This window comes from Pomacea canaliculata, linkage group LG6, assembly GCF_003073045.1.
Source record: "Pomacea canaliculata isolate SZHN2017 linkage group LG6, ASM307304v1, whole genome shotgun sequence".
NCBI classification, from domain to species: domain Eukaryota; kingdom Metazoa; phylum Mollusca; class Gastropoda; order Architaenioglossa; family Ampullariidae; genus Pomacea; species Pomacea canaliculata.
This window is the reverse complement of record NC_037595.1, coordinates 28,066,906-28,090,329: the sequence shown is the minus strand read 5'-3', so window position 1 is coordinate 28,090,329 and position 23,424 is coordinate 28,066,906. Positions and strand designations below refer to the sequence as shown.

The following is a 23,424-nucleotide window of genomic DNA, read 5'->3' as shown; positions in this document are numbered from 1 at the left end:
GTAACATCTAATTTCCTAAGTTCAAATGAAGAAGATACAACTCTGTCAAACTAAATCACAGAGACAGTGTGTAGAAATAAACCGATGATTGATGGCCGAGATAGTGACATATTTAATCATGCATACATTATTGAATAAATACTCACTTCTGTCTGATGTAGAATATTCAGAAAAAACAAAATGGTAAGCACAAAAAATATGGCAAGAATAATGTCTTCGCCATAATGAAGACGGTTTTTTTCCGGCTAAGTATATTTCTCTTACTGAAGTACACTGAACGCAGTGGAAACCGGAAATGAAATGTACAAGGGCAGCAACTCAAAGTGCTAGCTTTTTTTGTCGTCATTTATCACATATTCTAAAGAAGAGACTAAGCGCTTTCGTTTAACATGAGCTGAGGATTGCTGAAGCTTGTAATTTTTTTAAATTTCAAACCTTATAATAAATATAAAAATTATTACATCTTAGTATTTATTTATTGGTTGGAATTATATGAAACAGGGGAGATAATCTATTTCTGCATCCGGGTCTTACGAGACTTGGCTAAGGTGTCTGCCGGGTGAAGGGCAAAATGTTGTCGTCCATTGCAGTTCGGTCGGGTAAGGAAACCATAAAGAAGACTGACTCGTAATCATCAGTCTTATAAAAATGTTTGATTGTTGTGTTTCACAGTAAGATTTTTTTAAAACAACTATGTTATGTTCTTTTTGTCGTCGGTACTTGGACATCAAGAACATGTCTGTTCTTTAACTTGCATATTGGAGAGAAAAGTTTTGTCATGTTTAAAAATATATTTTGCAGTATTATAATGTTTTACGTACAGAAAAACAAACAGCTATTTCTTGTGTAGTTTCCTTTAAATTTTTTTTCTTATTCCTTTCGAAATTTTTTTCAGGAGTTTTCGGGACTTTGTTGAAGAACCACACACCATTTAGGTAAGATATGCATTTAAATTATACATATTTAGTTACAATTGTAAACACAAATAGAGCGCAACATTATTTATTTCTTTAAAATCAGTTTCCAAGTGTTTTTTCTCCCTTTCTTCCAACGCGATCACATATGCATGCAGTACACATGTGCACACTTATATCTGATTACATTGATGATGATGATGATGATGTAGTTTTGTAGCGCGCTAGTATCCACATCACAAAGATGCGCTCAATGCGCGGTGATCCCAGCAGCCACCAAACTGCAGGTCAAATGAAAACTTCAAAAAAGTTTAAACAAGTGAGTCTTAAGATTTTTCTTGAAAGATCCAATACTATCAGACTCCTTGGTCGAGAGGGGAAGCGAGTTCCACAAAAGCGGGGCTACATTGGAGAAGGATCTGAAACCCGCAGTCTTCTTGTTAGCATTCCCTGACTGAACACTCGGTCGTTCAAGTCTGAAGTGTGCTGCTGAACGAAGGTTCCGCTGGGGTTGGTAACAGCGAATGAGTTCTTGCAGATAGACAGGCGCAAGGTCGTGAAGACAGCCATAGGTTAATTTATGCTCAATTCGCTTCTCCACAGGAAGCCAATGTAGGTCACGAAGTACAGGAGTAATATGGTCAGTTGTTTTCTTTCCTGCAACTATCCTCGCAGCCGTATTCTGTACTCGCTGTAGCCTCGACAACTCGCTCTTTGAAATCCCCCAGAGGCAGCTGTTGGCATAGTCTAATGTAGAACCGATGAGGGACACAGCAACTGCATTTGCAGTCTTCTTATTAAGACTGGTCGGAGTCGTCCAAGAGTGCGGATATGGAAATAACATGCCTTGACCACAGAACTGACATGATCAGACATAGTAAGAAGATTGTCAACATAGAGTCCAAGGTTCCGTACGGAGCTGGAGAGGGGGATTCTAGCTTGACCCACTTGGATGGAGTCTAGAGAGACTTTACTAAGGCTAAGCTTGGAACCACATAGCATCGCCTCTGTCTTCTCATCATTAAGCTTGAGTTTATTCCTCAGCATCCATGACTTGACCTCTAAGCAACAATCTTCTACAGCACAAACTGCCTCACGCACCGACTCACTGTCAGTACTAAATGAAAAATAGAGTTCAGTGTCATCTGCAAACATCTTACGGTTCACATTATGCACATATAGATGCACACACCTGTGGTAATGTATCCAAATTCATTCTTTTTCAAAGAAAATATACACCAGCGTGGATGTGTTTACACAGATTTTACATAGTTCACTTTGACAGGGGTGTCTCGAAAAATTTACTTGCATATCTTACACTAGACAGCAACCCACTTATACTGAAAGTCTAATCCAAGTGCTTCAAGAAGATGTGAAAAAAATTTGATGTTCATGTTCATTTCTAGTCTTGTATTTTAGCCATAGTTCTGTAACATGTTTTTGTTGCACTTCTTTCAGAGTTTTGGCTGTAATACCAGCAGGGTCACGATCAAAAAGTGAAGTTGCTAAGCAGATCGAGCAATGGGATAAGGCCCAACAGATTTTCTATGGGCCTGAAAGGGACACAAAGAATTTTCCACATCCTGTACAGCCTGTTGAGAGTGGCAAAGTTCGCCTGGGCTTTATACCAGAGGAATGGTTCCAGTTCCTTTATCCCAAAACCGGTGTCACAGGTAATCTTGTGCATGGGTTCCAGTGTAGTCGCTTGACTAAACTTAATCGCTTCTTTCTGATTGATAACCCCTCCATCCCCATTTACATTTAAACATTAGAACATTTAAAGTTTAGCAGAAATTTGAAATTGTGATATCATATTTGTTGTTGAATGAACAAAGTAGTAAATTTTATTTAATACACCATTCTGAAAGGGGGCTGGTCAATTTGCCCCCAAGACCATATTGCTTCACAGCCTGAGTCTAATTGTCTCAGTTAAGATCATTTTGTCTCAACACCCAAAAGTAAAATTGTACCAGGCCCAAAAGACAAATCGATCACTGATGACATAAGTAGCTATCAAATGTTACCAAAAGAGCCAAACGCTGCTCAAACTGTATAGATAAGCAAGCTCAGCTGCTTATTTAGAAGAGAGGCAAGCGAAAAAGTTAGCCACCATTTTAATAATAAAAAAATGGTTGCTTGGCAATATGCATGCAGAAAACATATCTTAATATAGCAAATAAATGTGATTTTAAATTAAAAGATTTTGTCATCATAATGTGGATTTACAAAGCACGTTTTTCACAATTGATGACAGAGGTGTTGCTGCACTATTGTAGTATAATGTGCTTCAAGCTAAATGACTACATGAACAGTGACACCTCTGCATATAATAATAATAGGCAAAAAAAAGTCAAAATGCAAATTCAGAATAAAATGATGACAAAATGGGACAATTGGACTTTTCAGCATTAGGACGAAAGGGTCTTACCTGGGATGAAATGGACTTGGCTGGGATGATTTGAAACGGGCTGTGGGGCAAAATGACCAGTGACCTTTTAAAATGTGAACACAATGACATGTACTCTATTATCTGTAAAAAGCAGTTTTGCCTATTTCGAAACCTTATGAATGATTTTTTTCTTTATTTAGGACTGCTTCATTCATACATGATAATAAAATAAAACATCAGTTTAATTACTGATTTTAATTAACAATTTAATTACTGATAGTAGAAGATCAATTATAAGAAAGGTAACTGCCACTATGCTCACCATAGTTCTCAGTACAGTACCTCAGAATTTTTATTTGGCTAAGGCGAAAGTTTAACATGACCTGCCAAAAGTATGTTTTAAATGATCAGGAGACAAGCTGACTTGTGTTGGTAACATTTCTTACCTTTGTCTTTTTATGTCATCTATTTATATCATCTTATAACTCAGCAGTTCTTGACTTTTGAACATCTGATCAGTGCATATAACTAGTTGTTAACAGTTAATTGACATGCAGCTGTTGCTTTCAGGTCCTTATCTCCTAGGCATTGGCTTTTGACTACCCTTTTGTCCAAAGAAATTTGGGTCGTTGACCATGGCTTTGCAGAAGTCATTGGTTTCTATGGAGCTATCTTTGTGCTCACTAAAACAGTTGGTGGTCGTCTGGCCAAATGGATGGATGACAAAAATGACGTAAGCAGTTGTTCTTTGTCATATTTTTAAAGACCAACCTGATTGATGAGACTCCTTTCATGTCACTTGTTAATGCCTCGAACATTAAATCAAAGAGAAACACGAATCTAGAGAAAGTAAATACAAATGATTTCCTATTCAAATCTCCTAAGCAGTGTTGCCCATAAAATACAAAACAGGTAATTCTAGGATGTCGCCTTGCCTGCAAAATTTTGACGAGGGGCGCATAGTTTGAAGGTGATGTGGCACTTCAAAAATAATTGTCATTCTTTTGAGTTATTAGGAAATGTTTGTCGGTTGGGTGATATGTGTGATTAATAATAGAGTTATTGTCATGACATCTCATAAGTTATGTATCTTGTAAATATAAATGATTACGGCCCAATGCTCCTCAAAGGGGCAACAAGGCGTAAACTAAACTAAATATAAACGAGTCTTCTATGAACTTTCTGCTAACGTGTCTTACAAATTGTTCTTCTTGGAATTCAGATTTTATGTTTACTTGAATTTTGTATTGAAGTAAATCTGATAAGCATTTTATTTATTAGTGTTAAATATTACATGTTTTTATTTTGTCGAGGATTCTTTAACAGATAGATGGTATATTAATAAATTCAAAACATTTATTTAATAACTGGAATAAAATTATTTAAAATTTAGTTAGATTTCAGATAGAAGAGCTATTATTCAATCAAAGTATGTGATTTCCCAGTAGTAGTTGCCAATGGAAAAAAAAAATCTAAATAAAATGACCTGTTATATTAGATCTTTTTATACTAACGATAATCATTGCAGAAAGTCATTGAAGAACGTTATGCAAAACCTGTAGAGAAAGCAAAGGCTATGTGCCAAGAAGCAGTCAAGGCAAATGAGCAAGCTATCTGGCAGGAAGAAGGACAGAAATACCTGTGGGAAGCTAAGAAGGTGAGGCATGCATTGTACTTGGAGGTTGTATTGTACAGTTGTTGTGGTAAAACACTTTTTATCATTGCAGCAAGGGTTGTAAGGTTTTAAGTTTACTAGATTTTGTTTCAAGCCACACATTCTTTCTGGATGTGATGCTTGTTTATGGGATTGGCTGTCAGACCATTTCCCCTCTGGCTGCTTCTCTTCTTCTTTGTCACCACCCATTTTCTTGCTTACTAATCACCACTAGATAGAACCTGTTTTAAAATTTTTAAATGTCTTTTCGTGGGTTCTTTTCCAGGAACATGTTGCACTGCAACTAGAAGCAGCTTACCGCCGAAGACTGGATCAAGTGTACAAGGAGGTTAAAAATAGGCTGGTGAGCAGATACATTTACTTACTGCTAACTTCACCTCCTGTTGCACATTGGTAGCTAAGTTGCAGATCTTTTTCAAATGACTATGCAGCAGTTTAATCGCGCCATTCATATTTGCTATCATTTTTTTAAATTCAATTTTTTAAAATCTCCTAAAGCCTTTGAAAACCATTATTGGGGAAGGAAAAACACAAATGATTCATGACAATTATTTCATGCCCCTTCCTCCATTTTTAGTTATGGATGGCCTTGTGGCGCAACGGGTAGCCCCTGTCACCAATGCAATGAAGGTTGGCTGTCCTGGGTTCAACTCTCGTCTCAGGCACGCTGTTCTTTCTCTGCATGTGGCATCTGTTTACAGGGCTGGCTGCCTTGCCGTGATATAGCCATAGTTGTTGGCACGGTGTAAAACACCAATTCCCCCCCCCCCCCCCCCCATTTTTAGTTAACTCACTTTGTTTCTGAGTTAAAAAATTTTTAATCAGTTTTTCACCCATTTCCATCATCCTATTGGTCTGAAGTTTTCATCAGTTATTTTCGGTGACAACATTTAATCATTTCCATTAGTCCACAAGTAGTAAAATAATTTTTTTTTTAATTTTTCTTTGGAAAAGTTCAACAAGAAATGTAACTGTGCAGACTTGATTCTGCTTTCACATGCAATAGTTCCCTCTCTTGGATAATTATATTTAAAAGAAAAGCAAAAAACTAAGACTAATAAGTTCGTGACAGCAATCAAACAGTTCTAGTAAATGTTTGCTACCCGACTATAGTTGGGGTCAGAAATTAAACTGCCCAACAGATTTTCTCTTCTCCAAATGATGTTGCCCAAATGACAACCTTGTAGAGATATAACAAAAAAAGGGAAATGAAAAGAAAATCGATAACAGAATTAAGAAAGACTAAATTTTATTTGCAATGTGCTAAATAGGATAAAATAAGTTTTTTCCTTTCGTCTTGGGATTTTCTCGAATACATATAAAGTGTAAAAGTGTGAGGGTTAGGGTCACTCTTTCAATTTTTCTCTAAGTGTTGGAAAAAAAATCACTAAGTGCAAAGGCAAATTAAAGTATTTTAAATAGTTTCCTTGTATTTATCGAAGGATTAACCTTTTGTTTGTAGGACTACCATATGGAAGTGCAGAGCGTTAAGCGACGGTTTGAGCAGCAGCACATGGTCAACTGGATAGTGAAAAGTGTCAAGCAGAGCATCACTCCTCAGCAAGTAAGAATTGAAGTATTCTTTAACCTTTGAGTTCCTAAATCCTTAGAGCACGATGTGGGGAAGTCAATTTTCATTACTTTTTTTTGCAAAGTTCAAGCTTTCTTCTTTCCAGAAATGCATAGGCTTCTTGGTGTAATGTTTACCTGAGAGCAGCAATAATATAAAATTTCACCCACTGTTGTCTTCACCATCTTCAGTTATTAGCCAGTCTTTGTAATACTTATACTTTTCTGTTGTGTCCAGAGGGTTAAGCTTTACTTTTCTTTCCCCAGAGCTTGTACATAGTCTTGAGCACTAGCAGCAAGAAGCCTAGAGAAAATTGTATAGCTTTTTAATACGTGTCATATACTTGGTTATCTTCAGCAATAAAAACAGAAGTGTAAATATCTCCAGTGAATGCTTGTTGTATTTTAGAGGCAGTGGGGGGGGGGGATGTTGTTGTTGCTGTTGCGTTTGTTGTTGTTGTTGAAGAACACTGTAGCTTATTGTTTGCTATTATTAATGAGTGTTGACTTTTTTTGTCAACAGGAACAAGAAAATATCCGGAGCTGCATTGCTACCTTGAATTCCCTTGCTAAGACAGCTTGAATACTTTCAAAACATTAAGATGTTCATTCAAAGAGACATTAACATAGAACATAGAAATATGTGATCTTTACGTGGAAACAGGTGAATCTAGTATGCATTTCACCCTTTTAGTTGTCTTCTTGATGTCTTTTCAACTAAAGTATTTTAATACTGTTGAAAGATTTGATTACACCAAATAAATTGTTACAGTAAGAAGACTTGTGTCTGGTTGATAATATAGATGAACGTGCAATCAAACCAACCATAAGGGTTGCGACTGGGTTTTTGTCTTCTTTTTTGCAGATTTTTTAATGATTTTTATTTGTTACAGACTTTAAACTTAAATGCCTTGTAGTATCATCCTTTTGTGAAGTGTATACTTTGTGTGAAATAATGAGAACATTTCCTTTTCTGATTTGAACTTCAGTTACTATAGACTTCAGGTCCCCCCAAAATGAAATAACTGTCTTTGGTTTCATCTGCTTTTTTTTCTTTCCTTTTTTTTTGTTTTGTTTTTTTGTTTGGTTTTCTTTTTGGAGCTGGTGTTATGGACTACTAAGATAACTATGCCTGTGACTTTCAATTTATCATGAGATTGATATTAGGATATGAAAGAAGAGGAGGTGTAAGCATTCATAGTGTAGACAAGGACATTATTTTCATATCTCAATCTGTACTACAATCAAGATGATAGTTTTTAGCAGCAGCTCCTCTTGACACCGACATTAACTCAGTCATAGATGACTCACATTCCTTGGAATGGAGGGGGAAGCCACAAGCATGCTGATAATACTAAGAACACCGACATTGATGTATTTTTTATTTTGACAAATTCTAAATCATCTGTACTTTTGGGGATAACTCGGTATTTCTGCAACAAATGAATCGTGTAAGAAATAATGAAAACCACCAGACTGTTCCACTACATAAGCAGGAATGCAGCTGCCCTTCGTTCACTCTTTCTTCTCACAATCAATGATGACTTTGACCCCTGCCCCTGACTTGGCCATCTCAAAAGCCTTGAGGGTTTCCTCCAGTGTGAAGTTGTGTGTTATCATAGGCTTCACATCAATTTTGCCAGAAGCTAACATGGCCACTGCAGTTGGCCATCTGTGAAAAAAGAAGAAAAATAATGCCTGCACAGGCGAATACAAACATCCATAATAGGTACTTCGATTCAAACCAGTTGGCCCCTACCATACAGAGAATGACTGGGTGAGAATCCCTGAGTTTTTTTTTCTGGCTTTCCAAGTTACACAGCGGAAACCTGGCAAAGGGGTCACATGGCATGCACTGAGGTACATAATGATATCTCAAAACCAATTCACATGCCCTCCCTATCCCCCCCAAAAAACATATATCAAATATTGGCCAACTAGCACTTGTGGCAAGAAAGTTAACATGACAATCAGAGCAATGAATGTGTGGTACGAGACTGACAGAGGAGACGGGTATCTCCTAGAGACAGTAGGCGTGGACATCTTTAAGAGTTGTTCTAGGAACAAATAACAGTTCATTTTACTGGAACTGCTCGCTCACGTGTTCATGTATCTGAAGCTGCCACGAACATCAATTTCTCGAGCGATGGCCTGGACGATGGGGATTTCGATGTCGTTAGGCCCATGGCCCACAACTGCAAAAGCACTTCCTGGCTTCAAGGCCTGCGAGACACATGGCGCTGGTTAGTACCCACAGTACAAACAAATGTGTGTTTTCTCTAGTAGTTACATTCCTAGTAAATATATTAACCTTGTAAAGTCACGTGGCTTGTGTTTAGGCTGGCTTGACTTCATCCGTAAACATAGAAATAATTGATTTTCGTCTTCTACATCTTCAGTAGTCAACTTCACGACCTTTGACCATGTGTGATGCATGCCCCCTCCCCAGTTGATAATAATTAAAGAAACAATGGTCGATACTTAGAAGATTGCTAAAAGTCACATTCGTGGTGTGGCTGTTTCGTCCATCAACCATTCACAGAGGCCACTGAGGTGTCTCACCCGAATGCCCATCTGGACCGAGAACTGGGCGCCGCTGGCCTCCACGGCACAGTCCGGCATGCCACCCAGGGTATCGCGCACCTGCTGAGCCACAACTATAGGGTCGGAGGAGGTGACTTTGAGGGTTTTAGTCGCTCCCATTTTGCGGGCAAACTCCAGGCGACCGTCGTCGATATCTGCGCCAAAACACGGGCAGTGGAATCAGTCATCCACAAAAGTGGCTTTGTACTAATTGTCTGATATTTTTGTCATAAAGCATCTCCGCAGCTGCACTAAGATGCTGATAGTGTTAAGGTAGATGCATCGCTGTTAGAGACAAAGATATTGATGATAAAACTAAAGCATTTCTTTTTGTTTTTTCGCACACTTCAAAACACATTCAACAGAATCATGTTTGCCTTTCAGATTAAAGCCGCTCACTTACACTCGAATGTTACTTACCTGTCACGATGATCTCTGCGGCACCCATGGCTTTGGCAGACAACACGGCACTGAGGCCAATAGGCCCTTGCACAAAAAAGAAGAAAAAAATAGCAAATAAAACAGATGCATAATTATTGACATCCGCAGCAGCCCAGCATGTTTCGCCAACAATGTATTTACACTTAATCCAATAAACATTTTCAGTAAAATAAAATTTCCACTAAAGATATTTTATTTAACAATCTCTCGAAGCAGCCAGTTTGCTAGATTTTATATTTGTTTATGTGTGTGTGTTTCTCTCTCAGTCGGTCTGTCCCTCCATGCAGATACCTGAGCCACAGACCAGCACACGTTTTCCGAGGCCAACATTCGCGCGTGCGCATGCGTGAAGTCCTACGGACAGCGGCTCGATCAGTGCCCCTTCCTCGAAGCTGACATTGTCAGGCAACCTGTAAAAAGTCATTTCTTGATTCACTCGCGATAAGCCACCGACTGGCAGTGGTTTCGACATGCCAGGTCATCCGACATCTATAATGGCCTCAAAAGTTAGCCGACATGCTTGAGGAGCTTGCCATCTGCATCTTGCACCTTGGTCCTCTGAGTGGTTAATTTAAAAGTCTTAACTTTTGTCTAGTCCGTATATCAAAGTAATGAATAAGGGGGAAAGGTGGGAAATATTAAAGAAACAACATCGTGGAAAGGTCAAAGGGTGGTTATTCCAACATCTCATACCCTCGGCACCACTGATTCCCCCACCAACGTTCAGAAGTGAGCTTACTTGAAGCAGAAGTCGGCGGCGTGGACATGGTAACGAGCGAGCGCCCCGCTGTCGGGAGGGGTGGCCAGAAAGAAGACATCGGGACACAGGTTGTAGCGCCCTCCTTTACACAGCTCACACCGTCGACATGGAACTCCTGGCTCTATGGCAACCCGATCACCTTGGAAACAGGAACAGCTATGGATAATGCGCGATTGCTGATGTACAAACACTTCGCGGATGAGCGGTTTTGCGGGTGTGTGTGTGTGGAGGAACTATAGTTTGCGATTTAATTGCGTTCTTTTATATCCCGATCTTCACAATTAAGTTTAAGACGAACAAAACCCAATGCAGCACTACTTCAACTTCAGCAATGGAAGGTCAATATTCGTAAATCTGAGCGACAGAACAGGAGAGTAAATGTTTGCAAATAAACACTTTCATTAAATTGGGTTTTTCTTCTTTGGAGTGTGTGCGCATGAGTGTGTGGAAATAATAAAAATTGTTTATTAACATTTACTAACCCACTTTCAGATTGGTGACCCCCTCCCCCAGCTTAACGACGACCCCGCTGCACTCGTGACCCAGCAACATCGGTTCCCGGACGATGAAGGAGCCAATGGCACCTTCGTACAGGTACTTCACATCAGATCCGCAGATGCCTATCTTGCGCATGCTAAGCAAGACCTCTGGGAAAAAACAAAAAATGTTTGTGTTACATGTGTTAAACATGTTCTGTTAAACCGCGATAAGCTATGCACATGCACTGCATTATGGTTGGCTAGATATTGCACATCTGAGTATGAAACAATAGTTGGTCCATTCCGTTGTTTATTTAAGTATTGACATATATCCACAATCTGAAAAAGTAAGGAGCATTTCATAAAGTATAAGTTATAAAACCTGTCTGTATTTTTAAAGGGTCATCAATGAAAGAGTTCCCGATCTTCAGACAACGAAAAGAGAGAATAAAATACAGGAAAGAAAAAGAATCAAAATTAAAAACTCCTGACCTCCAGCTTTTGGTTCAGGTATTGGTCGTTCCACCTGGATAGTAGACATACGGCAAAGAAAACATCAGGAACAGCAAATATAGACAAGAAAATATAAACACACACACGCACGCACGCGTAATTACTTGAGTTACATATAATGCATGTCTATAATCATAGAGAATAGCTGCAGGGAGATAACGGATATCACAGCCGACATGTTCTGATCTTTATTAAAAGAGTTTGAAAGTACAGACTGAAAAAAGAGCGCGAAGAGAATTTTCTAACTGAAGACCCAACTGTCCAGATTGTTTGACGAGGGCAGAACTTACCAAACGCATGTCTCCTTTCTTGAAGAGAACCGCAGAGAGATTGGTGGCCGTCATTTTCAGACCCGCGTGTGAAGTTATTTTGTTTTGTTTTAGAGAGACAGCTCTGAAGAAACAACAACACGTTCATCGAAATGTGTTTACTTTCGTAAAACTGCTTCCTTTTTTATTATTTATTTTACTTATTTATTTATTTTTTTGCTGAGTACACACGCCACACAATGTCAAAATACTAGACAAGACCAACATGGCAATATTTTATTATTCCTCAATATACTGTTTGGGGGAGCAAAGAGGTCAGGGTTAAGGTTTTGGTTCATACTTTGTTATAACTTTTTTCTGACGATTCCAATCGCCCTCCCGCCACCCGCTTGAACAAAGTGGCTGGGATGTCTTGTGATACACTGACAACATCCACAACTAGATTAATTAACAAAGCAGAAGCAGCGCAGCACCACGGTGAGGGTGGTCCACAGAGCTCAGACACGCTCCAATAAACATTGCATCATCTCCCGTCCTGAGGATGGTGGACAACTGCTCCTATTTAGTTACAAAAATCTACAAACACTTCCGTTTAGTGCGAAGACACGGGGACAGTCATCGTTTCTTTTCATCGTATCACGTGATCAGGTGCATGCGCGGAGGATGCGCAAAGGACGCCGGGAAGTGTGGCGAGCCTCACGCTCGTGTCTAACGGTAAACTTCCTGAGTGTGTAATGGACGGTATCGAGTAATCAAGACAAAAAAGTAATTAGGGCAATTACATCCTCAAGTTGTTTTGCATGTTCCGGATAAAACTGCTTTGATGCAGCGGTGGGAGTTTCGGTGTTTCTTTCTGTCTGTTTGTCTGTCTGTTCATCTGATCTACCTGCCTGTTAGGGAAAGGATTTCTTTCAGCTCCAGTTTTCAACAATTTCCAGCAATTTCTCTCACAGGCTTCGCTGTAGCCAAACAAATACAACTAACTGGTGTACATTTGTTTTGATCTTCTATGTCTGGAATCGAGATCATCTTTAAAGTGACAAGAACAACAGACGAGCAGTTAGTGCAACTGTGTCAAAGCTTCGTCCTGATGTTTGTGTTGCTCAAAACCAAGTAATTACTCCCATATTAAACTTTATGCTTAAATGCATGCGTGTGTGTGTGTGAGCGCAAGGTACATCCAACCTTTCTCCTGTGAACGATGGTTTCAAGGCTGTAAACAGTATTTTCTAGAACATCTCTCCAACAACAAACAGTTGTTCATTTTGGCACCACCCTGCAAACAAGCTCGCAATCACGGCTAATTTCATTTGGGACTTAACAGTAAAAGCTGCAATAATAACAATAACAACACCTTGTAGGGTCTTAGAGCAGCCTGCACTCATCACACGTGTACATTAAGACAGCAAGTCTAGTAAAGGTGTGCTTGTCCCTTGACACTCACCTGGCCACGTCAGGTCCTCAGCCCCTGTCCGGCGTCAGGCAGTTGTAACAATGAGCTGGAGTCGAGAGATTACAAGAAGACAACTAAAACTCAAAGCACTGCATTATCAGTCCCAGGACAATTATCAGAAAATGGCGGAAAGCAGGTCAAGCAGCTGTGTCCCTGTTTTTGACCACAAACTACAGTCGACTTGTAGTGAGTCAGACGATATCTGATCGACGCCTGGCTTCGCTCTGAGTTGTTTATTTACTGGACCTTATGCTCCTCGCTTTTATCTCCGTATCTTCTCATTAAGTATTTATTATTGTTGTTGTTGTTGTGATGGACGTAGTTAATAAGTCGCAGCAGACGACTAGACAATAGCATAAACAAGTGAGAGCAAACCTTGACCCTGTTCGTGTGCGGACGTTTCGCCGACGGACGTTTCACCGACGGACGTTTCGGAGTCGGACGTTTTGCCGACTGGACGTTTCGCAGCTGGACGTTTCGGAGTCGGACGTTTTGCCGACCGGCGTTTCGCCGCCGGACGTTTCGCCGCATTATGTCAGAGAGAGAGAGAGAGAGAGAGAGAGCTTACTTACTTCTCAAAGAATGAAAGTAACTACTAGATTACACAATAATTCTTTATTTCAAACAAATTTTACACACAGACTTCACAGACAGTTCACTTTGATTGTCACAGATTATGCGCAATAGCTTTGAGAAAAAACATTGATACAATGGCGAGAGAAATGTGTGAGCTAACGGTTCACATGAGGAGGGATAGTGAGAGAGAGTTCACTGATACATTGATACAATGGCGAGAGAAATGTGTGAGCTAAGGGGCGTCCTACACTTGACTTCGGCTAAAGGTCCCGCGTGAAATGCCGAAATGAAGTGCCCCGCGCCGAAACGTCCGGCGGCGAAATTCCGGTCGGCAAAAGGTCCGACTCCGAAACGTCCGGTGGCGAAACGTCTGGTCGGCAAAACGTCCAGCTCCGAAACGTCCGGCGGCGAAACGTCCGTCGGCGAAAAGTCCGTGTACCGACCCTGTTAGCATAATTGAGCATCAACAAGCTACACAGGGTAGGAGACCTTGACTCTGATAACAACAGAAAGCGAAAAAAGTCCTGGTGCTGAGATGTAAATTTGTAATTTATACAGTAGAGGATGCTGTGAAAGTGAAGAGATTTTAGTGTAAAATATTGATGTGACAATGTATAATGCTGATTTGGCATAGTGTATAGTGCTAACCTACTATTACTTCTGCCAGCAGACAGCTAGCTGACATGACCGTTTGCCGCGAACTCGGTGAAACGAGGGCAACTTTTTTTCTGAAGCTTGTTTCATTCGAGTTCTCTCCCCTGTACATTCAACTACACCATGAACTTGTGTTGCTGGACTGCTGGTAGACGATTTCTTTGTTTTTCTTTTGTTTCTGTCTTCTTGGTTGTTGTTTTTTTTTCTTCGTCTTTTCGTTCTTCTTAGCAATCTTCATTTCACCATTGTTTAATGAATCGACTACAGAAACAATGAATTTCGAAAAGGAATAACTGAGTCCTCGGTAACAGAAAAAAAGATAATCACACGATGTTCTGTTGTTGAATATTCGCTTCAACGCTCAGATGTAGTTAGTTTATACTTATTGTAATTTCCTAAAGATAATGGCCACACACGTTAGTGGATTAAAATGTTTGTATAAACAAATATCTGCTTTGTTCAAACGTGCCGTGCGAACTTCCAAACGCAGCCATTTCGTTATCATTTCGTTATCTGGGCAAAAATCGCTTCTTAAACATGACAAACTGAGCGATGTTTTCTCATGTGACTCGGACATAGAGTTGTTGAACTGAGCCACGCTCACTGTTACAAACACTACTTAATTGCACGTCAGAGAACTCTCCAGTCCAGGAGAGTAACTTTCATCTGCTTTCCTAGTCACAGATGAGAGTGTCGATGTTTGAAGGCTTATATATTGAAAATTAGTCATTATTATGTAATCATATTTTGGGAATTATTATTTTAAAATGAACTGAACCTGATCCTAAAGAAAAAACTATTGTACATTGGTATTGATTGTTAAAAATACACGCAAGACGAATGCTAATACTAATTAAGAACTAATTATGCACTAATGTTGATTCTAATACTAATACATTACAATAATAATAATAATAGGATTTATTTAGCCCATTTCCATATACACAGCCGAGCTCTACAAGGTTTAAAGAACAGTAGATAGTGAAGAGAAGGGTATCACAATCAGGCAAACAGACATGAATAGGAAACACTGCCAGCAACATGAGAGAATCTGGAGATAGTAACAGGCAGGAGACAGCGATTACAGTAGATATTTCCGAAAGAGATAGGTTTAAAAACCCCAGGGGAAAGTATGTAATGACTCTACTGTAGGGAGAGACAGAGGCAGGGCATCCCAAACACTGGGCTTGCTGTGTCAATCTGAACATTCATAACAATGTCAGGTTTGTAGAAATCAGCCTGGAGGCTCAAGTGCTTCCATATCTCTAGTATCTGTAATAATCATGACTACATTATTAAGTTATTAAACGGCCATTTGGGTAAATGTAAATAACTGTATAAACACCGGAATCTCCATCCATCCAGACAGTAGCCTCGCCAGCTAAAACATTTTTACAGGGCTTAGTAAGAGGAAGGAGGCAGTAACATCATTTCTCTATCACCTGAGGGAGCGCCATGGTGTCTGACGGGCTCAAGACAGCAGTCAGCCGACACCAGTCGCCATCCACAGTCACTAGGAGGCACCCGGGGTACAGAGGAGCAAACTGATTACAGAAAAGATGAAGATGACGAGCATTCCTAAAGGGCTTGTACACTTGCAACCAAAGCAGCTCAGCCCAACCTTTGCAGAGGTGAAACCCGAGTGCTACCCGCGCCTGTGAGCGTGTTCACATACCCGCATACCCGATTATTCAGGATTGCGCGTGCACACACACACAGCCATACATGCATACACAGATGCACACACAGAGACATGCATAGATAGATGCATACACACAGATGCGCTCGCACACTCGCACACACAGAATGACGAATGCGTGGGGAACAAACGAGGGAGGAAAAAAAACCCAACAAAATTCAAGCGAGAGAGAGAGAGAACAACCAACACATTCAACATGTACAGATGTGGACATCAGCCTACGGTTGCTAGAGGGATTGCACTGAAACCCGGCAACAAGGCTGAGACTGAGAACGCACAGGCTGCAAAGATGGGCACAACACCTCGCTGGCCACCCTGGGTGCGCTGACAGCAGGAGAATGAAAGTGTCCTGCAACTCACCCGTCCTCCCAGACCGACATCTGGCTTTTGCCCCGCGTCCCGGCCGGCCGCCTATTTGTCACCATCGCCAGCAAGGATGAAGGGAACAAGTTAGAGCAGGACACACGGTGCTTGTCACACGGCGTAACTTGTAAGCAATTAGTTGTTCAAGGCGGGACGTGTGTTGGTGCGACAAGAAGATGGCCTAGGCCGAAGACATTCTCCGAACCTCGTGAAAGATAATTGCTTGCTTCTCCTGACAGTGCGAAAGGAAGTCAACTTCGTGCCTGGCATGCATTCTGGGTGAGCTCTTTTTTTTTTTCCTTTTTTTGTCCTCTTCCACATTTCTCTCTATTTCCCGTCTCTGCTATTTATTGTTCTATGGGTTGTAGTTTTGAAAGTATGAATGATACAATTGTCAAGTTTGTCTTTAATTTTGTAGTATATTCCACACATACTTCCCATGGTATGCTCTGCTGTGTACACTGCAAAATATAGACTTTATTTGGAATTGGGAGAAGGTATCTTTATTAAACCTTCTTTTCCGAGTTTGGTCTATATTGTATATTCAATTTCATCTCTTGTATGAACAGTAACTTTTCATCTTTGAGTGTTTGAGTTAATTAATATTTCCATTGTGGCTTTTCTCTTTTTTTTTTAAACAGGTTCTTGAATGTGGCGATGGCCTCTGTCCCTGCCATCCTATTAGGTGAGAAGACTTCTTGACATCAGAAGGTGTGAGAGAGTAAAACATTTTTGTATCTTCGCTTAGAGGCGTTGTCAGGAAAGGTCACTCCTTCTTCCCAAAGTTTCGCCACTCCAAGGCAATTAATGTCCATCAAGTTTATCTCAAACCCACGCATGGTGATGCAACAAAAGCCAGGAAATCAGCGATTCCATCTCAAAGTTTTCTTTTCTCCACCGCAGTCAAGCGAAATGTCAGCAGCCATGCTCGGTCCGAGTTTGTAACCAAGCTGGCCTGGTGGTGTTTGCTCAGAAGGGCAGAACTTTACCATCGGATGTCGCCTGAATCCGCAGGTCCTGCCAGCCGCCTGGATAATCTGTGCATTTACCTCCGGCCATGATGTGTGTGGGATGGTGGTGGGAGGGTTGAGAGGGAGGTTGACTCTCCCTCCCAACCTCAGCCCTCCCCCAGGCCGTGTTTGCGGACTGCTCGCAAAAGGTCGCGGATATGCAGCAGGCTTGTTGTGAGGGCTGTAGACTCGGGAAAGAGGGTTACAAAACATTTTCCCACCTACACCCAAGAGATTTCTTTGTTTAGATACTACATACATTTATTGCTGCGTCGGAAAATGTGTAAACAAACAACAGGGAGGCTTGATTTCTATTCCGGTAAACTCAATTTTGATGTAGGATGCAGTTAAAGTGGATGTGTACATCATGTTGGACATCGCCAACTATTGGTTTTAACTCACGTACACACACACATACAAACGAAGACAATCATACACCATCTCCTGCAAACACAAGCATACAGACACACAGACACACTAAGTGAGGGTGAGAGAGATGTCGTACTTGTAAGTCAGTGGACATCCAGGACTGAAGAGTTTTGCTAATGGTAAAATATCCGATTCAGAGAAAATGTTTCGTTTAAGGAAGGATCATTATCAAGCCATTATTTTACGTAAAATATTTTGATTTATAATAATTTTCTAGTTATTTTTTCTAATTTTTCTGCAGAGGATAGGAAGTACTACAGACTGATGTTCTAACTTTCATGTAACCATCTTCAGGTGTTCTGGCGCCCTTGTGGGCTGCTGAGACGAAAGTGTCGAATGCTTGCTACAGCACAGGAACCTGTGGGCACCACTACCTGTCGTGTGGGCCGGATGAAACCATCCACCTGGTGGCGCTGTCGTACGGGTTCAAACCCTCCAGCACCTTCACTAGTCAGGGCTGCCAGGCGCTGCTGACCAACTGCGACGCCAACGTCAGCACCGCGGCCTGCTGTCAGTACGACAACAACAACGACTGCCTCAGGTCCTACTCCAAGGACAACCAGGACAAGTTCCACCAGAAGTGCGACGGACAGGGGGACTGCACTCTTCCGGCTGCTTACAGCTACGGCGGATGTGACGCCATGGATGCCTCTGGCCTCAACCATGCCTCCTCCTTCTCCCTCATCCAGTACAAGTGTGAACGCAGTATGAGTAGCTCCTTGCTGAATAATAATAATAATAATAATAATAATAATAATAATAATAATAATAATAATAATAATAATAATAACGCTTGTTCTCTTATAATCGAATCCAAGCACTTATTAAACGACGAGTTGTCTTTCTTTTTCATTGGTCTCTTTTGAACTACTAATTAGCCAACAAGCGACATCTGGGTCCAGCACTTGGTTGTTTTGTTAAGGTGAAAGTTCACTGTTAGCAGTATAATTATGAAAGTCATTTTAACAGTAGAATTATTAAGGCAAGAATACAGAGTGAAAGTGTGTTTTTAACAAAATGCTTACGGAAGAAGCTTGAAACAAGTGTACATAACGGCACATAAAGAAAATAAAAAAAGAAAGCGTGCTTTCAAATGAGTTTTGCAAGAAGGTAGAGGGTCACAAGGATTAATTAAATCATCTTATACAGTGTACACAGAGATGTCCACCAGCCAAACATCCACCGAGACAAGACCCCTCGAGTCCCTGTCGACGAAAGAGTCTCAAGAGGGAAGCAGTGTTAGCTCAGCCCCACTAGTGACACCTTGTGACACGTGCACGACACACTCGCACGAGCAGACTCAAGAAACCGGCCAGAAAACAGGTGAGAACATGATTGTGAAACATTTCTAAATGGACGACTATGAAAGCAAAATACTACCACTAATTATTACTATTATTAATCAATAAAAATATAAAAATATTAAAATCCCATAATCCCTCAAAGAGTGCACTCTGGGAGACCTTACAACACGAACTTTACACTCTTAAGCTAGAGGACTTTTAAAGGAAGACTTATGTCTACATTGTATTTTATGCATAATTTGTCATAGCAGTGTTTTTTGCATGCTGCAAAAGGTGGAATATGGATGGTCGGTCCCTCACAAATCACGTGATTTATTTGCAGGGAAATACGATGTTCTGCAGCTGGCCATTGGTGTTTCTGTGGGAGCAGGCCTTGGAGTCGTCGCTCTTATTATCATTGCATGTGTTTGCTGGATAAGGTATTAATTATCATTGTCTTAGACCGAATACGTGCAGCCAATATTTGTCCTCATCTTACAGTACTGTTTGTGCAGGAAGAACAAGTGAGGTGTAACTGCTCTACTATATTCATTATTTAATTTAAATTTTCAAACAGCTCTTTCGGCGATGATTTCACTACTAAAAATAATGGATACAAACGCCAGTAGAGTAACTGTGTCCAAAGATATAAACAATTATACAGACCTTTTACATCCCTTGAATAATGGTTAGGTAGATAACAGGCTCGGAAATAAATTCCAGATCAGGTCAATTCGTTTTTTGAATATTTACATTCAGAGTTTGTTAGTCATTTATTAGTCGGTTTCCAAAATCACGACATCAAAGTAAGGCGTTAGAACTTAACATAAAGTTAGTTCAGGGTAATGTTTCTTAACTTTTAATACATTTGTATCACACTGATTCCTTTCAGAATTCGAAGGAAGCCCCTGCCCCTGAATGCCATCACAATGAGACAAGCGGACAGTCGGAGCGTGTCTGACAGGACGTCCACCACACGGACACTCGGCTCCCACCGTCCGTCCAGCGCCTGGTCCCTGCCCTACAGCGCCCTGGAGACAGACACAGACATCATCCAGTCCTCGCATCCCGACAGTGTGTACAGCGTCCCCACAGACATGCTTTCCTCCGTCAGCAGCTTCAACTACTCCGCCTTCCTCAACAACGTGGGCATAGGTGGCGGCCATGTCTCGTCTCCAAGAGAAACGGTTCCGAATGTCGTGAACGGCGTGCTGCTGTTGCCGGCAGGAGATGGAATAATAGTGAACGAGATTTTGTCGATGGCGCAAAAATCACATGGAATGGTTCCAACCCAAGAGGTTCCCTACCAACAAGAGAACAAAAACAAACAGTGTTGTTTCCATCTCGTCTCAGACGACAGAGACTTGGCCTCCAGGGCATGAAAGTCGTGTCGCCGAGCAACATCCAATCACAGGGATCGTTACAAGATCGTCTGACGAGCCAATCACAAACAACGTGACTTCCTCGCCCTTCCCATCCGACCATCTGCACTGCAGACGCACTTCTGTGGCGGGAGACGAGAGGAGACCACCCTGGGTTGGAGTCCAGCATCCAGAACACGTCTGTGGATGGCAAAAATAGTTTAGAGAAGAGAGCAGTACAAGACTGCTCGCAAGACAAGTCGAAATGTGAGAATTTGTCTTACCATAATGGCATCATAGCGGATACCATCAACAGTCATTTTTGACGATAATAAAACCTTGATGCCAGAAGAAGTCAGAAGCGGTAATCTGTCTGCTGGGAACTTCAGTAAATAAAAATGCCATGAAATTCAGTGAATAGATAACATACATGGATGACGGAAACTTGTCCTGTCATGCGCACTTGACAAGTTTCTCGATTCGAAAGTTCCCGAAGTGTTTACTGCCAGAAGTATATACATAAACCTACCCTGTACATTTTGACAGATTTTCGCTTTGGTAGGCACCGAGAGGGGGAAATCTTTAACCCCGCAATATCAATTTTTTCGAAAGATGGAAGAATTTAAGAAAGACCCAGACAAAGCGGCAATAAATAAAATGTAAGTGAACACACAGTAACATTCACAGATGAAGGAAGTAGAGAGATGTGTCATTTAAAAATTGAACAATAAATATTTTCGGCAATGTTCTCTCAGCGGCTACCTGGCCAGATGGGGACAAGTACAGAAGCTGACGGTTAAATTGTTGGCGACCTCCCAGACAGACTGTTCCCCTCGTCGGACTTTAAAAAATTCACCTGGTATCTCAGCCTGGGTTAGGTCTAGGAGAGGGCCGGTCAGTGTTCGGTTTGTGGAGAAAGAATGGACAAAAAAATAATCTTTTCTGATGAGGATATTTGGAATATAATCAAAGCTCAGAAGGTGTGTGTGTGCAATGAGAACAAGAATGTGTGTGTATGGGTGGATTTTGTGAGCGTGCATATTTGTGCGAATGTGAGAAAATAAACTGTAAATAAAAATCTATTGTCTATCGTGTGACTTGGAAGCTTTTTCTATTTCTACAGAGACACGTAGACATAATTACAAGATGTACACACAAAACAAAACATTAAGACACACGAGATGCTCACTACCCACTGACATTGTCCGATCACGTGTTTCCGTTGCCTTCCTTCGAACAAAGATGAACAAATACAGAGAAAGTGTTTATTTATCTTTGTAATATTCACTTATACTAACAGCTGTCATTGCCACCAACTGCAAAACAAGCTGATGATTGAGAAGAAGCATGTAAACACATATATGTACTCGTATGTGAACACTTCCATAGCAAACACACAAGTGCATGAAGGTACAGAACTAGACGTGCTTGCAAACACACACACACACGCTGCCTGTTCATTCTACCTCGACGGTTCTTCCAAACAGGTGGAACTAGTGATTTTTCAAAACAAAGTTTTATTACATATTTTAAGAAAATCAAGTCGAAAACTGATGTAGGATAAACGCAACAGTCCATCATTACATGTCTATACCTGAATTAAAACACTAGTCTGTAACAGGTAGGAGGAGAGAGGACACTAGTATGTAGCAGGTAGGAGGAGAGGACAATAAACTGTTACAAGAAGGAGGAGAGAGGACACTAAGATGTTACAGGTAGGAGGAGAGAGGACACAGATGTGAAGTGCTCAGCTACTTGACGGAGACTTGTGAATAAGAAGATCGACATGTAACAAAATGACTTATTTCATTGTCCAAAGAGCTGCCATTAATCACAACAATAAACCAGAGTCAAACAGATGCTGAACGATAACGAGATGATACATGGGGGTTAGACTAGACATGCTAGGTTACTACATCTGATCACACAACTGCTATCGACAACAACAAAAATTTCAATCTTAGGAAAAAGATTAAATCATCATGGACATCGTAATGCGACAATGCCCTCAGACAAAGCTAAGACAGCGGAGACTAGTCTGTTTATAAGACTGGACACAGTAACATTTCACAGTTCAAAGGTCAGGTCTGTTAGTAGTAATTGTAAAAAATGAAGTATTAAAAAAGATTTTTCTTCTTCAGTAAAAGCATTTTCGGGCGTGATGCCTGGTCAAAGAAACATCCCAGTTTTGTTATTTAAGACTCTTTTTGACCTCAGTCATGACCTCCTCGGGGGTCAAAACCTTCTCCTTGATCCATACCTTGATCTGCTTCAGCACGAATTCCCTGCACGCCCCTGCGTTCGCAGACTTCACCAGCCCAGGGTCACGAAGCGAGAAGACTTCACTGTGACCTCGGGACTCGAGGCGCTTCAACAGCCGCAGTTCGTTGGCCCGCCGTCGTTTCTCCATCACCGTGTTGAAGGTGTACAGGAACGGGTTGAGGGCGGCGTTCAAAGGTAAGACAAAGATCACCATAGCAACGTTTACCTCGCCGGGAATGGGGGTACCTGAGGCGGCCAACACACCCAGAAAACCGACAGGAAAGAAGCAGAGAAAACTGGACACAACGACTGAGGTCAGGCGGCGCGCCACGGACAGGTCAGCGGTGTTTTTGTTGGACGACGTGGACAAGGAATTCACTCGGACAGTGTAGTAGATGATAAGCTGGCCGATGGCGATAAAAGCAAAGAGGACAAAGTTGAGAACTATAACGATACCGAAGGAATAGTCATGTCCACCGAAACTCTTTCGCGTTATCGGAAGCGGCACACAAATGCCGGTCTGGCTGTAGAATTCCCAGTGTGACGTCACAGGAAGAAGAGGAACGGCCGCCAGAACGAGGCCAACCACCACGCCGAGCAACAAGCAGCTGCAACAGAATGCTTCTTAAAGCGAACTGTACTAAACGGAAACCTCAGCACTAGAAAACGGTCTAAGGTGATGAGGCAGATGATGAAGGCCGACACCTCGGTTGACAACAGACACAGAAAGCCGGCCACGTGA

The 23,424-nt window shown here is 41.2% G+C and overlaps 3 protein-coding genes across 3 annotated transcripts; 2 read left to right on the top strand and 1 right to left on the bottom strand.

Moving 5' to 3' along the window:
- Nucleotides 1-482: 482 nt before the first annotated feature.
- LOC112566997 (ATP synthase subunit b, mitochondrial-like) lies at nucleotides 483-7,325 on the top strand. Its single transcript, XM_025243430.1, has 8 exons — nucleotides 483-599; nucleotides 896-935; nucleotides 2,373-2,587; nucleotides 3,861-4,036; nucleotides 4,832-4,960; nucleotides 5,244-5,321; nucleotides 6,441-6,542; nucleotides 7,071-7,325. Exons 1-8 carry the CDS (start codon nucleotides 572-574, stop codon nucleotides 7,128-7,130), a joined length of 828 nt encoding a protein of 275 aa, XP_025099215.1. The 5' UTR covers nucleotides 483-571; the 3' UTR covers nucleotides 7,131-7,325.
- Nucleotides 7,326-7,912: 587 nt separating this feature from the next.
- On the bottom strand, nucleotides 7,913-13,308 carry LOC112565843 (sorbitol dehydrogenase-like). The gene is made up of 10 exons (XM_025241672.1): nucleotides 13,037-13,308; nucleotides 11,614-11,716; nucleotides 11,303-11,336; nucleotides 10,814-10,978; nucleotides 10,311-10,470; nucleotides 9,863-9,981; nucleotides 9,551-9,616; nucleotides 9,110-9,285; nucleotides 8,649-8,770; nucleotides 7,913-8,219 (listed from the first exon to the last, which is right to left on the bottom strand). The coding sequence occupies exons 2-10, from the start codon at nucleotides 11,665-11,667 to the stop codon at nucleotides 8,063-8,065; spliced, it is 1,053 nt and encodes a 350-aa protein (XP_025097457.1). The 5' UTR covers nucleotides 11,668-11,716; nucleotides 13,037-13,308; the 3' UTR covers nucleotides 7,913-8,062.
- Nucleotides 13,309-14,124: 816 nt separating this feature from the next.
- LOC112565842 lies at nucleotides 14,125-21,532 on the top strand. The gene is made up of 6 exons (XM_025241671.1): nucleotides 14,125-16,616; nucleotides 16,979-17,022; nucleotides 18,071-18,481; nucleotides 18,926-19,099; nucleotides 19,403-19,499; nucleotides 19,952-21,532. The coding sequence occupies exons 1-6, from the start codon at nucleotides 16,606-16,608 to the stop codon at nucleotides 20,439-20,441; spliced, it is 1,227 nt and encodes a 408-aa protein (XP_025097456.1). The 5' UTR covers nucleotides 14,125-16,605; the 3' UTR covers nucleotides 20,442-21,532.
- The last annotated feature ends 1,892 nt before the right edge of the window (nucleotides 21,533-23,424 follow it).